The 15136-nt window shown below is 36.6% G+C and overlaps 1 protein-coding gene across 2 annotated transcripts in view; it reads left to right on the forward strand.

The window, feature by feature from the left end:
• LOC106054110 (prostaglandin reductase 1-like) overlaps window positions 1-7272 on the forward strand; it is a 43954-nt gene extending 36682 nt beyond the window's left edge. For both annotated transcript variants that reach the window (XM_056026629.1, XM_056026630.1), the window contains 2 exons: window positions 1239-1366; window positions 5693-7272. In XM_056026629.1, the coding sequence (XP_055882604.1) occupies window positions 1239-1366; window positions 5693-5803 (239 nt within the window). In that variant the 3' untranslated portion in view covers window positions 5804-7272. The remainder of the gene's footprint in view (window positions 1-1238; window positions 1367-5692) is intronic.
• Window positions 7273-15136: the final 7864 nt, after the last annotated feature.

Below are 15136 nucleotides of genomic sequence, written 5' to 3' on the forward strand. Positions count from 1 at the left end.
TAGTTCAGGGCTTCTTTTAGAGCCAACATATTTCAAAGCATGTCTTGATTGATGTACTATAGCCCTCCCCTTTTAATCATGACAAAGTTGATAAACTGTAGAACACGCCAGTACACAAAACATATTTTTGACAATCCTATCAAGTCTTATCTTCACCTTCACCTCACTTTTACCTATCCTCTAGTCTATTGGACCGTTGGTGCACCACACAAGATTTGTCGACCGTCTTTCTCCATTCCTCTCTGTCTTTGGCCTTGGATATAATCTGTTTCAATGGCAGGCCGTCTATTCTTTTATGTTGTTTTACCATTCTCTGTCTACCTCTTCTTCTTTTTTCCTGGTACTGTGCCCTGAAGGAAGGTCTATATTCACTATGTCCATAAAAAGAAAAAAAAGTATTATAGGGCTGTTGGAGATTTGCATCTATGGCAGAAAAAACTATAAATAGCTAGCTTTTTGGTGTACCATGTGTAAGGAGTAAAGGAACTAGTTATAAACTATACTACTTTTTTTGTTCTCTGTTTGGCTATTGCAGAATCTAAGTATTAAAACTCTTCCGTCTGTAGCTCATTTTTTAAATTAAATTTGTAAAAGATTTAAGACTAACAATAATTAATCCGTGTGATTAGAAATATTTTTAACAATAATTTTTGTTTACCGCAATTCTTTGCTTTAAGCTTTCTCTGTACGCAATGACCCTATCACTTACCTGGACCAGTTAGGAAAGGTTGGAGGGAGAAAGAAGCGTGTAGGTGTGGGAATATTGCCGTGATCGCTTTTTAAATGCATTTATTTAAAAAGTTGAACGACATGAATTCGAACATTAGGGCTCAAAGCCTCCTCAAGCCTCCTCAAGCCACTGTGCCAGGAAGTGCTTATGAAAACAGAAGGTTTTATAGACCTCTTTTGTAAGTTTCAAACTTTTAAGCGGCGATCTATTTCTCTTACAAAGTATAAAGGGTACTAATTTAACTTATACCGCTCCACCAGACAAATACAATTTCTTCCCCTTGTTTGATACAAAAAAAATTAATTACCAATAGTCAATTAACTAATTGTTTTTTCTTTATTGGTTCATGTTTTATCTGGTAAAAGAAATAATTGTGAAAAATTTCAGCTTCATGTGAGATTGGATGAGGGAGAAACAACGTGTTCCAACCTTTGACTAGACAGAGTGAGTGGATATAAGCTTTGTAAAAATCACCATTTAATATACCTCTTTATGTGTGTCTCTAAAGATTCAATGAAAGATGATCTTCTCCTGAAGATCATGGTGAACGAGCTGTCTGTTAGTGGATTGATGGTGTTATCTTTTGAGGACGAGTTTCAAGAGGCTCTCTCGGAAATGGCTCAGTGGATTAAAGAGGTACGTCTGAACGCCTTGTTTTAGCCACCTTTATCATGTGTTTGTCACGGCCTTGTTTTAGTTATAGGCGTGATGACGCGAATGTCTCTGAGTGTTGTAGATACCTCTTCTGGTATTACTATAATGTTCTTAACTAAATACTTTCTCACACGCACTAGATTTGCAGGTGCGTGAGAACACTAATATAGTAAACTCTCCAACGACAACATTTAGAATTATTAATAAACACTCTGGTCAGCAGACATGGATTTTATTACATATAGAAACAAATCATAAAAGATATTGGCAACTTCAGCCATCACACATTATACATATCCAAGGAAAAAATCCCGAATTCAAATCAATTATAATAACTTCAATACTTCAATACTAATACATAACTCTGCTGTCAAAAAATATCCATAGCACTCCTCTCGCTCTGAGAGTCTAAGAACAACTGAGGTGTCCACTTGACCAAGCAAAAATCTCATGCTGACCGCACGCAATAGTTAAGTGACCACTAGTCACCAAATATTACAGGGGTTCTAAAACTGATACATGACAGTGTTCATTTTCTGTGCGATGACCTTACGTAACATAAGAGTATGAGACCCATTAAGGGTGATACCAAGAGAAATACACTATGTTATTAAAGAAGAGAAATAACTGCGTACTTGTTATAGTAGTGCACCAATCAATGATATTTGATTATTAGCTCTTTGCATTATGTTTCAACAAAAGACTAAACTAACGACATTTTTAATTGAGAAGTTTTACATTTTGTGAAAGGGTTATTGCGTTAAGCTAATTAAACCTGGTGACGCCTGTGACCAAGGCCGGATTTAAGTATGGGGAGGCCATGGGGTAGAATTTTTGTGGCGCCCCTACACTTCTCTGAAAGCTTTTACAAATACACTTTTTAATACTTAATAATAATCATACTGATATATAATCTTCTATATATATAATTATCTTCTTCGCTCAAGAGTTTGGACGAGAAGAAGTAAAGGAAACATCAATCTTTTTATTTCTTCCTAGAAACCAGGGCCGGTCCTACAGATTGCGGGGCCCTATGCGAAACTGATTGCGCTGGGCCAAGTCTGGATATGGATATGGATAATAAGTGAAAATTAAGATTTTTTTGTTAGAAAATAAATTCGTCTTTGCATTTTATTCATACTTTACTAAGTAGGCCTACAAAATCACGATGAAATTAACTTTACGAGCCATCTACAATAGAAGGTAGATTTCCTACATAAAGCTGATAAACATTCAGATCTGCCTTTTAGATTTACTATCAACAAGCGAAACATCGCTTCTGATTTTTTTTTAAAGAGATCGAGATAGATTTAGATCTATATGTAAATGCCATGGACTATTACAGTAAATTAAGTATTGGACCTTACTGTTTTGGTTAAAATTCGCCTTATTATTTTTATAAAATGAAAGCTGACAATGCCTTTTTTTAAAAAATCGCGAGTAGGATTGGCGTTTTTTTTTATTTTGAATGACATCCCAAAATTACAATTTTGTCTATTTTTCAGATCATGTTTTGAGTCTTCTGGATATTTTAATAATTTCAGGAGGTTTTCCAGGAGACCGCGGAAACCCTGTTATAAGCAAAAATGGTTTAATTTAATAATTTAAAACTAGAGTGAAAGGGCGGGGCCCGCTGCGGCCGCATAGGTTGCAGTGCCCTAAGGCCGGCCCTGCTAGAAACTATAAGATTGAGTGTGGCAAAGTCCAGTCATCGTGTATGTATCGGAACATTTACAGACATTCCGATAATAATAGTGCCCTTACACTTAGTAACAATTTCTTTCAAGTTATAAAGTGATGACACTCAATGATTATTATTATAGCACTTATATAGCGCTACTTTCACAGCTAATAGCATGCTCAGAGCGCTTTGGTCCAATCTCATTTGTGGACCAGTGGGAGGTAAGGCTTATCTATGAGTTGGTGTTCCGTGCTGCCTTTAGGCACACTTCTAACAATAGTAACCGACTAACCTTCAATGGATGCTATGGGTCCCTATTAGTTCTGGTTTGGGCGCCATCATCATCTTTATTAAGACATCATACTCCACTTCGTGATCGCCCCCGGAGGTTCAAATCCTCTCTTGCTTTTGAGGTTAACGAACGTATGGCACCAAGAGGTTGTGGTTTCCCAGACCTGTCGAGGCAGAGATCAGCAAGTCTGGGGGCAGTCCAAGAGAATGTGAAACAGAGTTTCCTCCTCCTCACTTCAACGGGAGCACCATGAGTCGAAGTTTGACATTCACCGTTCGATGCTACGCATCAGCTTTTAATTAATTATATTCAATAATTTAACTGTTACATTTACGTTTTTTAGCGGCCCCCAAAAGGGGAATAGACGCTATTAGTTTTGTGTGGTCTGTCTGTCCATCCGTCCGTTTATATCTCGTAAACTAGAAAAGATATTGAAAACCCGACATCATGATATTTTAGACCTTTCAAAGTTTTGATGCAACGGCTACTTTTTATTTTCAACAATGCAAGCATTTTTTAAAAAATAAAAATCCACAATTTTTATAACTATTCACTATTAATGGTAACAAACACGGGAGGCTATCTAGTAAGAAAGATGACTATATACCATATTTTAGCACATTTATGCAATTAAGTAAGTTCTGTCCTATTAACTATTACATTTACAAAAATTTGTGTAACAATTTTTAAAGAGAAAACATATATTTATTATGCACATAAGTGGAACATAATTTTTCATATTATTGCGTGAGCTACCTCAACATCGAACACTTAACTAAGGGTTTTTTTTTTAAATTGAGGCCTTCAACAAAAAATTGACCCTTTACAAAACAATTACATCAATTAAATAATCTTTATATGACGTCAGTTAGGCCAGGTTTATATCTAACTTCACCTTCACTTTCACCTATCCCTTGGTCTGCTAGACCGCTGGGGCACCACACAAGATCTGTCAACCTTTTCTTCATTCTTCTCTGTCATTTGCCTTCGATAGAATTTCATTTTGATAATCTTTCTAAAAATATTGAAACCTGCCTTTTTACCTGTCTGAGTGGACCACTTCGGGGGCCGATTTTGAGTTTGTGTTTCCACACAAACTGTCTTTGTAACTGTCAGGTCTCAAGATTTCATTAATAAATTGTCTAGGTATTAAAATTAATATTAATTGCAATGTGTGTGTGTGTTATAATTAATTTATAATTTATTATTACATTTAGTCCCAAGGTTCAGCCCAACAGACACACCATACACATCCAGTTGTACATAAACTAATAAACGATGTGTATGATGATTTAAATTAAATTATAAATTTAATCCAATGAGATTTATACAATGAAATGACATACGACTAATGGTAATTATAAATGAATACAGTACAAATAGTATGATATGAGAAATTACTAAATCATAGTCTAGTTCCATTAACTACTAAATTATTATTTCAAATACAATGATAACCACCTTGTAATAGAGTGTCCGCTAGTATTGTCCTCACAATATTTCATTCCAAGACAAAGATTTTGTAAGAAGATCAATCACTTCATTTCAACTGTTCAAGGTAACACCAGTATCTTCTAGCCAAGACGAATGTTCACCCACCATGAAGAATCAAAATTCAGAGTAGCACCAAACTCACAACGTGACAATGTAACACCAAGTCTGGATATAGAAACCCGCAATCTGAGAATCTGGAACCTTAGACTCGAAACCAAAACCTTGAAACCTCAGACGAAAAATCTGAGACCCTATAGAAGGACAAATAACAGATTCTTCTAATCCTCTAATCTTCTAATCAAATTACTAATACGACTGAATCCATATTTTAAAATAATTTTACAATGTCAAATAAAACTCACCCTAAATAAGGGTCAAATAATCCTTCAAGAATATATACCAAGGCCAACGTTAAGGCTATCCAATAACGACGACACAAGGAGAACTCAGAAGAAACAACCTGCTTCAGTCGAGCAATATGGCGTGAATGCATCAAACGACCAAGAAGAAAAGTTTTGACGTCATATGAAAAATTACGACGAAGCGACAAGGGGAGAGCAACTAGTACACAAGAAAAAAAAAAGCAAATGACGCCATCGCCTATTGATGAAAGCGGCGCTATTAAATAGTGTACATTTTTACTATACAACTCAATAGATAGTTGTGACAGTAACCTTGTTTTAAATAATAATGAATTTTAGCAATATGCCGTTTGTACAAATATTCCTAATAGGTTTAATTATACAGCATTGGAATGTTAGGAAAAAATATGTAGTTATTTATTTAACATGGGCTAGTAAAAAACTTATAAATATGTTGTTTTTTTTTTCTCTTTTTCCAGAACAAATTAAAGTACAAAGAAACTATATTTGAAGGCTTCACTAAAATGCCCGAAGCATTGCTGGAAATATTTCAGGGAACAGCTGTTGGAAAACTGATTGTTAAGGCATAGCCTCTATCTGAAACAATTTAAGAGAGTTTTGTCACTCTTCCAAAAAAACATTTTATATTATTTCCAAGTTGACGTCATCAAAGTTGAGCTTTCCTACAACACACACACACACATATCTCTTTTCATTTTTGTCTAAAATGTTTACTTTTTTCTGTATATTACCGATTCTGACGTGTGTCTGTGCGTGTGTGTGTTTCTGTTGTACATGTAAGAAGAGTGTGTTTTGTGATTACTAAAGAGCCTGACTTTTATTTAAAACATTGATTTTGAAGGTTTGCTTAAAGAGTTTTGGGTGCAGCACTCCGTTTAAAGAAAACGGAAGCATAAAAAAACATTTATTTTTAAAATCATGTAATTATCAAATGTTTAAACAAAGAGCAGATAAGCGTGAATACAATTTAGAATGCAAATCTCCAATGCATAATCAAATGCTTTAAAGTGTGACACTTTTTGAGTGCCTGTTTATATTGATAAAGTTTTTTTGTGTGTTATTTATGTAATAGGTTTAACATTCCAAAGAGAGATGCTAACATCTGCTCTTACCGTCCGAAATTGTCTAGTACAGTTGTACGTCGCAATTGGAACTCTAGTGCCAGCAAAAGCGAACAAAATTTTCCTTTAACCGGCCTGAAGTGGCGGCGAGTTCCTCCTTCCCGCCATCCTGTCTGGCATGGGGGGGGGGTGATTTTGTGTTCACTTCCAGTGGACACAGACTCGCGGACTAGAGACGCTGCCAAATGCCGCACCAATGGGACCCCACACCATTTTCCTTTAATATACTAGGCTAACCGTGCGGGACACGCCATTTATGTAACGGTCCCTTGCCAGATCGTTGCTGGAGCTTTTTTTCATCCCAGCACAGTGCAATAAGAATACTCTCGTACCCTCTTAGGCACTCCCGGCGGGAACCTTGTTGTGCTACCCTTTTGGCCTAGTCGTCCCCTCTCACGACCGTTTCCACCCGGGCGCCACGATGAGGCAGGGCAACAAGCTCGGGTCTGCTCTCACCAGTATTTACCATAGATCTAATCCAGGGCCATATTTAAGACAGTTTACAAATTGCAAGTTTTTAAGGGGTCTTTAAAAAAAATGTAAAAATGCTGTTTTTTTTTTTTAATGCTCTCACTAATTCTAAAAAAAAAATATAGATTGATTGTATTAATTCTCTTAACTCTAATGAGTCAGTAAATAGCTTTCTTTAAGATAAACTTTATTTTTATTAACGTCTTTAAAAGCGAGAAAGGGCCTACACAAAAGTACTACCCAGGTCTCCACTTACTTAAATCCGGCACTAATCTAATCAACTTGTTGATTTATAAAATTATTTTTTTTTTTTTTTTGTCCAGAATACTTTTAAACATCTGACCCAGTTGGTTATTTCTGAAAGCACACTTTAGTTGACAGAACTTTTCTACTTCTTCTGAACATAAATTATAAAGTTGTAGCTTCTGTAAGCTAAGTTAAAAGTTTACTATACATATATAAAATTTGAATTTTCGAATGATTAAAGTTGATTGGACTGATTCCTAGTCATCCTTTCATCTAATGAAGTCAAATGTTTACCTCTTGGTATTATTGCCATCGGGTGTTGATGCAGAGTCTAATTCTAGAGAGGTAAGCATTCTTTCAATTGTGCGGCTCATTCCAATAGCTCCTTGTAAGGCTCATTCCAATAGCTTCTTGTAAGGCTCATTCCAATAGCTCCTTGTAAGGCTCATTCCAATAGCTCCTTGTAAGGCTCATTCCAATAGCTTCTTGTAAGGCTCATTCCAATAGCTCCTAGTAAGGCTCATTCCAATAGCTCATTGTAAGGCTCATTCCAATAGCTTCTTGTAAGGCTCATTCCAATAACTCTTTGTAAGGCTCATTCCAATAGCTCCTTGTAAGGCTCATTCCAATAGCTTCTTGTAAGGATCATTCCAATAGCTCCTAGTAAGGCTCATTCCAATAGCTCGTATTGCCAATAGCTTCTTGTAAGGCTCATTCCAATAGCTCCTAGTAAGGCTCATTCCAATAGCTCCTTGTAAGGCTCATTCCAATAGCTTCTTGTAAGGCTCATTCCAATAGCTCCTAGTAAGGCTCATTCCAATAGCTCATTGTAAGGCTCATTCCAATAGCTTCTTGTAAGGCTCATTCCAATAACTCTTTGTAAGGCTCATTCCAATAGCTCCTTGTAAGGCTCATCCCAATAGCTTCTTGTAAGGATCATTCCAATAGCTCCTAGTAAGGCTCATTCCAATAGCTCGTATTGCCAATAGCTTCTTGTAAGGCTCATTCCAATAGCTCCTAGTAAGGCTCATTCCAATAGCTCCTTGTAAGGCTCATTCCAATAGCTTCTTGTAAGGCTCATTCCAATAACTCTTTGTAAGGCTCATTCCAATAGCTCATTGTAAGGCTCATCCCAATAGCTTCTTGTAAGGATCATTCCAATAGCTCCTAGTAAGGCTCATTCCAATAGCTCGTATTGCCAATAGCTTCTTGTAAGGCTCATTCCAATAGCTCCTAGTAAGGCTCATTCCAATAGCTCCTTGTAAGGCTCATTCCAATAGCTTCTTGTAAGGCTCATTCCAATAGCTCCTTGTAAGGCTCATTCCAATAGCTCCTAGTAAGGCTCATTCCAATAGCTCCTTGTAAGGCTCATTCCAATAGCTTCTTGTAAGGCTCATTCCAATAGCTTCTTGTAAGGATCATTCCAATAGCTCCTAGTAAGGCTCATTCCAATAGCTCGTATTGCCAATACCTCCTTGTAAGGCTCATTCCAATAGCTCATATTGCCAATAGCTCCTTGTAAGGCTCATTCCAATAGCTCGTATTGCCAATAGCTCCTTGTAAGGCTCATTCCAATAGCTCCTAGTAAGGCTCATTCCAATAGCTCGTATTGCCAATAGCTCCTTGTAAGGCTCATTCCAATAGCTCCTAGTAAGGCTCATTCCAATAGCTCCTTGTAAGGCTCATTCCAATAGCTCCTTGTAAGGCTCATTCCAAAAGCTCCTTGTAAGGCTCATTCCAACAGCCCCATAGCGCAGCTCATCCCAACAGTATGTAATATGGCTCATTAGAAATATCATGTAATCTGTCTCATTACATTAGCCTGTATTGGGGCTCATTACAAAACCCTGGATTGCAGCTCATTAACTAAGCTTGTGTTGTGGCTCATTACATTAGCCTCTGTTGTGGCTCATTACAAATCATGTATTGTGGCTCATTCAAATGATGTGTAGTGTGGCACATGCCAATCTGTCACGTTGCACTTCCAGCAAGTGCCTCTCCTCGGGACTTCTGAGTACGCGCTGTTGCAGTCCACTGGCCAGGTCTAAAAGAGGCTACTTGTCGATTCGAGCCAGACTTCGTATAGAAGAGAATTGTATATAAATCTAAAGCATGTTGGTGAACCAACTCGACTTAAAAGAGCCTTCTTGTAGACATTGGGTTTGAGTTGATTACTGTAGAAGTAGTAGAGTTCACTCAACTCTGATGGGTATTTGACTTTAGTTGAGGTAAGTAAAGGCGGTTGGTCGATGTGCTGGTCACATGACACCTTGTTCGTTAACCGTTGGCCAAAAATCAACAACAGATAATCCCTTAACATCTTCTGCCCTATAGATGGCAAGGTCTGAAATGGGAACTTTTTTATCCCCACTAGGGCTAATAAAACGAATTGCGTTCGTGTCCTCATGTAGGCCTATTCACAGTTATCATTTCATGTTTTCTAGCACTTTCTGTATATTAACATTGTTTTTTTTTTTGAAAGACAAATGTCCACAGTTGAACTTTTTGAAAGATAAGGGACAAAGAAAGTTATGGAATTTAACGTATTTGTTTTTTGTTATAATGGAACGGAAGTGCTCAATGTTACAATAGTAACGCTTCAGTGAAACCACAATCTACAGTTTATTATGAATCTCATCATTGTGAGTTGTGAAAATTATTTTTATGAAAGATAATTTGCTGTAAATATTTTTGTATTATTTGTAATGATGTGAAGAAGTTTATCTGTGAGAAACTTTCACAAAATGTGATATTATATGCACACACTTTTAATTGTGGACACTTTTATCATTGTTATATTCTACAAATATATTGAACAATGTCCAAACTGTGCTGTTGTTTATTACGCGTGTTAATGTTTTAGTTTAACAATTGTCATAAAGCTTAAAAAAACAAAAAAAAACACAAGTCTCTAGGATTAAATTTGTCATTTCTTATATTGATTTTCATTGACGATTTTGATCTATAACGAATGGCTGTAAACTGATAGCATTTTGGTGTATCCGGTGTATAGAATATAGATCTAGTAATCTTTTTTTTTTTTTTTTTAATATTTAAAATATTTGTTTCGCAATTTTGAAACAGTAAAATCAAATATTGTTTTCGAAATTTTAGAACAGTAAAATCAAATATTTTTTTCGAAATTTTAGACGGTACGTGACGTTTTGGCACCGCCGTTTTGGCGCCGCCGTTTTGGCCCCGCCGTTTTGGCGACGGGACGTTTTGGCGCGAGCCGTTTTGGCGACGGGACGTTTTGGCGCGAGATATCATTTGACGATAATTTAATAAGCACGTAGCTTTTATAACAATGTTTATTTTACTCTACCATAATATTGTATGTAGGCCATAGTATGAATTCTAACTCCGTTCAGCGAATTGTTTTTTTTAATTATAAAGGTTTTGCTTACTTCATGAATATAGGCCTATAATAAGTCAGATTCCTGAATGGTAATGACATGCTATATGTAAGTTCTGCTAATCGCACTGGATGACATTTTTGGATTTCTTTCCAAAAGATTTTTTTTATTTGACATTAGTGTAATATACGAACTAGCTAAGTGTCACACTTTAATATAACAAAAACCATGTTAGCATCTATTACGCTGAATGACAACAATAACTCCACACATAGTAAAGATCAAGACACGGAATGTGGTCAGTACAAACTCTAACGTGAAAAGATATATTTTGAGAAATTGGGTAGGGGTGATTTTGGTGACACATCTCGCATTGACGCAGGTAGAATTAAACAAATGAAGACAAGTCCAGCACCGAGCACTGGTCGTTGGCGTCATGCGTCTGGCGATCATCTCCTTGGGAATTATCATTACATGTGACACCTATCCCGGCCCCTCTCTTCTGCTCATATTTCACTCCTTGTATATACTCTTTCCTCCACCCCTCTCTCACGCGATTTTTGTTTTTAATTTTAAAGTAATATCTTAAAAAACTTTTTTGACAATAAAAGTGTGCCTCTTAATAAACACACATACACAAGCCAAAATGTTTATTAAAGAAAATAATGTGAAAAACAAACACACATTTACATTAATACGTGAAAAATATGTCTTAACACAAACACTCATGCAAAACATAGATATGAATAATTCTTTTAAAACAAATAATACAATAAACGTACATTATGTATTTCGCGCCAAAACGTCCCGTCGCCAAAACGGCTCGCGCCAAAACGACCTTCGCGCCAAAACGGCGGCGCCAAAACGGCGGCGCCAAAACGGCCTGCTTGGATTTTCGAGCATTAAAATCAAATTACTAAGCTTTTTCGCTTGTTGCACAAACTTATTGTCATTATAAATATTTAGTTGGCAGCTGTGACCTTTATTGATTAGTTTGTCTATTTAAAAATCTCTTCTTTCCTCTTTTTTATGTTCTAATGTTTTTATTCAGTTTCTTAGATCGCCTCCAAAGTTCTCCAAATTGCATTCTATATTGTTTCTTTGTTGGTGTATTTTATGGCTTGAAGACTACAAAACGGATCTTTAAAATTGAAATGTAAACAAAGAGGAGATTACTGTGTTCAAGATTTATTAAGAAAATGGCCATTAATTTTGTAAATATTACTTACTTAGATTGCGGCCCTTTGCAGATGTCTATACATTACTTTTTTAGTTTATCTTATCTTATTACTACAGGCGTCACTTCTAGAAAATATTTATTATGCTCAATGGGCGTAGCCGGAGAGGGGTTGTGGTTGAACCCCCCTCCCCCCCCCCAATGAAATCCCCCTCCCGCAGGGCGGGTGTCGGAATTTAGTGACTGATTATTTTTGCTTTGATTTTGTTTATTTTAGGTGACATTGTAACCTAATGCTAAGCCTAGCGCAGCCAAGAGGTTTTTGAGTTTAAAACCCCGTCCAATCGCTCTCTTCTATAAAACAAAACAAAATAATAATGCAAACGTCAATCCCCATATTCCAAGAGCATAGCTTAGGAGGATTTTGATTTTAAAACCCCCTCTTCAATATAAGACTATCCAGTCATCAATCACCAGATTCTATGAGAGTAGCCAAGAAGGTTTTGTGTTTAAAACACCCCTCCAGCAGGGTTTCCAGCTAAAAAAAATACCTCTTTAATATAAAAAAAAGCAAATGACACACAAAAAAATTCTATGAGCGTAGCCAAAGGAGTTTTGAGTTTAAACCTCCCTTCAGTAGGGTTTGAAGCCAAAAAATACCTCTTCAATATAAAAGAAAGCAAATTACTTACTCAAAATTCTATGGGCATAGCCAAAGGGGTTTTGAGTTTAAACCCTCCTTCAGCGGGGTTTGTAGCCAAAAAATACCTCTTCAATATAAAAAAAAAGGTAATTACACACTCAAAAAGCATTGAGCGTAGTCAAAGGGGTTTTGAGTTTAAACCCCTCTTCAGGGGGGTTTGATGCTAAAAAATACTTCTTTAATATAAACAATAGCAAATTACACACTCAAAAATGAGCGTAGCCAATCCAAGGAGAATTTTTAGTTTAAACCCCCCACTCCACCAGAGTTTTTTGTTTTAAGTTTAAAACCCCTCCAGATGGTTTTGAGTTTAAAATCCCCCTACAGAGAGTTTTGAAGTTGAAACATCTCTCTTCAATATTATTCTAAATTTAAATTCTAATTTTAAAAAACAATTTCAGAATTTTTTTTTAATGAAATCCCCCCCCCCCCCCGGAGTTAAGTGACTGATCTTTTGCTTTAATTTTCTTTATTTTAGGTGAAATTTTAATACTAAACCATCACTTGCCCTAGCACAGCTAAGGGGGTTTTGAGTTTAAAACCCCCTACCAGGGGGTTTTGAGTTTGAAAACCCCTACCAGTGTTTCAAGTTTAAAACCCCCTACCAGGGGTTTTGAGTTTAAAACCCCCTACCAGGGGGTTTTGAGTTTGAAAACCCCTGCCAGAGTGTTTCAAGTTTAAAACCCCCTACCATGGGTTTTGAGTTTAAAACTCCCTACCAGGAGGTTTTAAGTTAAAACTCCCTAACAGGGGATTCTGGGTTTGAAACCCATTACCAAAGGGGTTTTGAGTTTAAAACCCCATACCAGGGGGTTTTGCATTTAAATCCCCCTCTTCTATAAAACAAAAAAAAAATGCAAACGACAATCCCCAAATTCCAAGAGAACATCTAAGGTAGATTTTGTACCCCTTACCAAAATTTACGATAAACCCCTCTTCAATATAAAAAAGCAAATTACACACTCAAAATTGTATGAGCGTAGCCAAACTGGTTTTGAGTTTAAATTCCTCTTCAGCTGGGTTTGAAGCTAAAAATACCTTTTCAATATTAAAAAATGCAAATTACGCACTCAATATACTATGAGCATAGCCAAATGGGGTTTTAGTTTAAAACCCACACCAGCGGGATTTGAAGCTAAAAAATAAATCTTCAAAATAAAAAAAAATATTTAAAAATTCGCAATCAAAATGCTATGAGCGAAGCCAAGCCTATTGGGTGTTTTGAGTTTAAATTTCCCTTCAGAGGGGTTTGATGTAAAAAAAATACCTCTTCAGTATAAAATAAAACAAATTACACACTAAAATTCTTTGAGCGTAACCAAGCCTATGGGGGTTTAGAGGTTCAACCCCTCTTCTCCAGATTGCGTTTTTAAAAGTTTAAAACCCCTCAAGATAGTTTTGAGTTTAAAATCCCACTACAAAGCGTTTTAAGGTTGAAAGCCTCTTTATTCAATATAATTTCTAAAGCAAACAACAGTCACCAAATTCTATGACCGTAGCTAAATGTGGTTTTGAATTAAAAAAAATAACAAAAAGAAACCTTCAGATATATTTTAGTTTAAAAACCCCCAACAGATGATTTTGACGATAAAACTTCCCCTTTCGATATAACATCTATAGCAAAATAGTAAACTAGATCGTAGTCAAGAGAAGTTACACATGTCTACCAGTGGCTGGGCTTCATTAATAAAGTGCAATGTATAGTCATCTGCCGAAATTGAAAAGCACTAAATGTGCCTCTACAAAGATGGCTAAGACGGATTTTAGGAGCCAGTTATAGAGATCGGGTCTAAATCAAGGAAATCCTATGCCGAAGTTGAAGTCGACCCCTTAGTAAGATAGTGACAGAGAGTCGCATGAGGTTTGCGGGACATGTTCTCCGACAAAATGAAATACGCATAATAAGAGTTGCGATGACATCCTAGTACAACTTGGCGCCACACTTTCATAGAAGTCCTCAGAGCAGGTGGGAAGAGGCTTCAGACATTGCCAGTGACAGATTTTTATGGAAACAGCTTGCCAACAAATGCGCCAAATGGCGCTTGAGGGTTTAAGTCAGTAAGAATAGCACATTAGGTTTTTGAAATAAAACTTTTTGATAGCAGAATAATGCACTGTAGGTACATCAGAATATGCATTTAGTTGGCTTTCAATACCAGAAATAGTGCTTCGCCCCGCACTGGGGAGCTCTCAGTGCTCCCCCCATACCCCTTGCTGGCAATGGCGAGGAGTCTACAAATTTTTCACTAATTCAAGGGCACAATAAACGACTTCCAAAAGAATGAAGGTCAGAAAGTAATAGAGATTAATTATGTGCACACACACATCCATCCATACAAACATATATATATATAATTTGTTTCGGGGGAAGGGAAGAAAGAAAAAAATCCCCCCCAAACCCCCCCCCCTCCGAAAAAAATCCTGGCTACGCCCATGAGTCATCCGCCAAAATTGAAAAAGACTAAATGTGGCTCAACAAAGATGGCTGAGACGGATTTTAGAAGACAGTTATAGAGATCGGGTCTCAATCAAGGAAATCCTATGCCGAACTGGGAGTTGACCCCTTAGTAAGGTTGTGACAGAGCTTCGCATGAGGTTTGCGGGACAAAATGAATTATGTCACAGGCTTTTAAAGATGTAGGACTTAAAGGGTTAACATATTTTGTTCGATTGATGGAACTTTAACTGGCGCCTACTTCATTTGTGTTTGTTCTTATTCATGTTGTATAATTATTAATGTTGATATCTAATTAATAGTAACAGTTGTTATTGTAAAAAAAAAATTAGAAGAAGGGCCTCTGTAGTATCCATCTAATTGGGCCTGCAAT

The sequence above is a fragment of the Biomphalaria glabrata genome, chromosome 4, assembly GCF_947242115.1.
Source record: "Biomphalaria glabrata chromosome 4, xgBioGlab47.1, whole genome shotgun sequence".
In the NCBI taxonomy this organism is placed as follows: domain Eukaryota; kingdom Metazoa; phylum Mollusca; class Gastropoda; family Planorbidae; genus Biomphalaria; species Biomphalaria glabrata.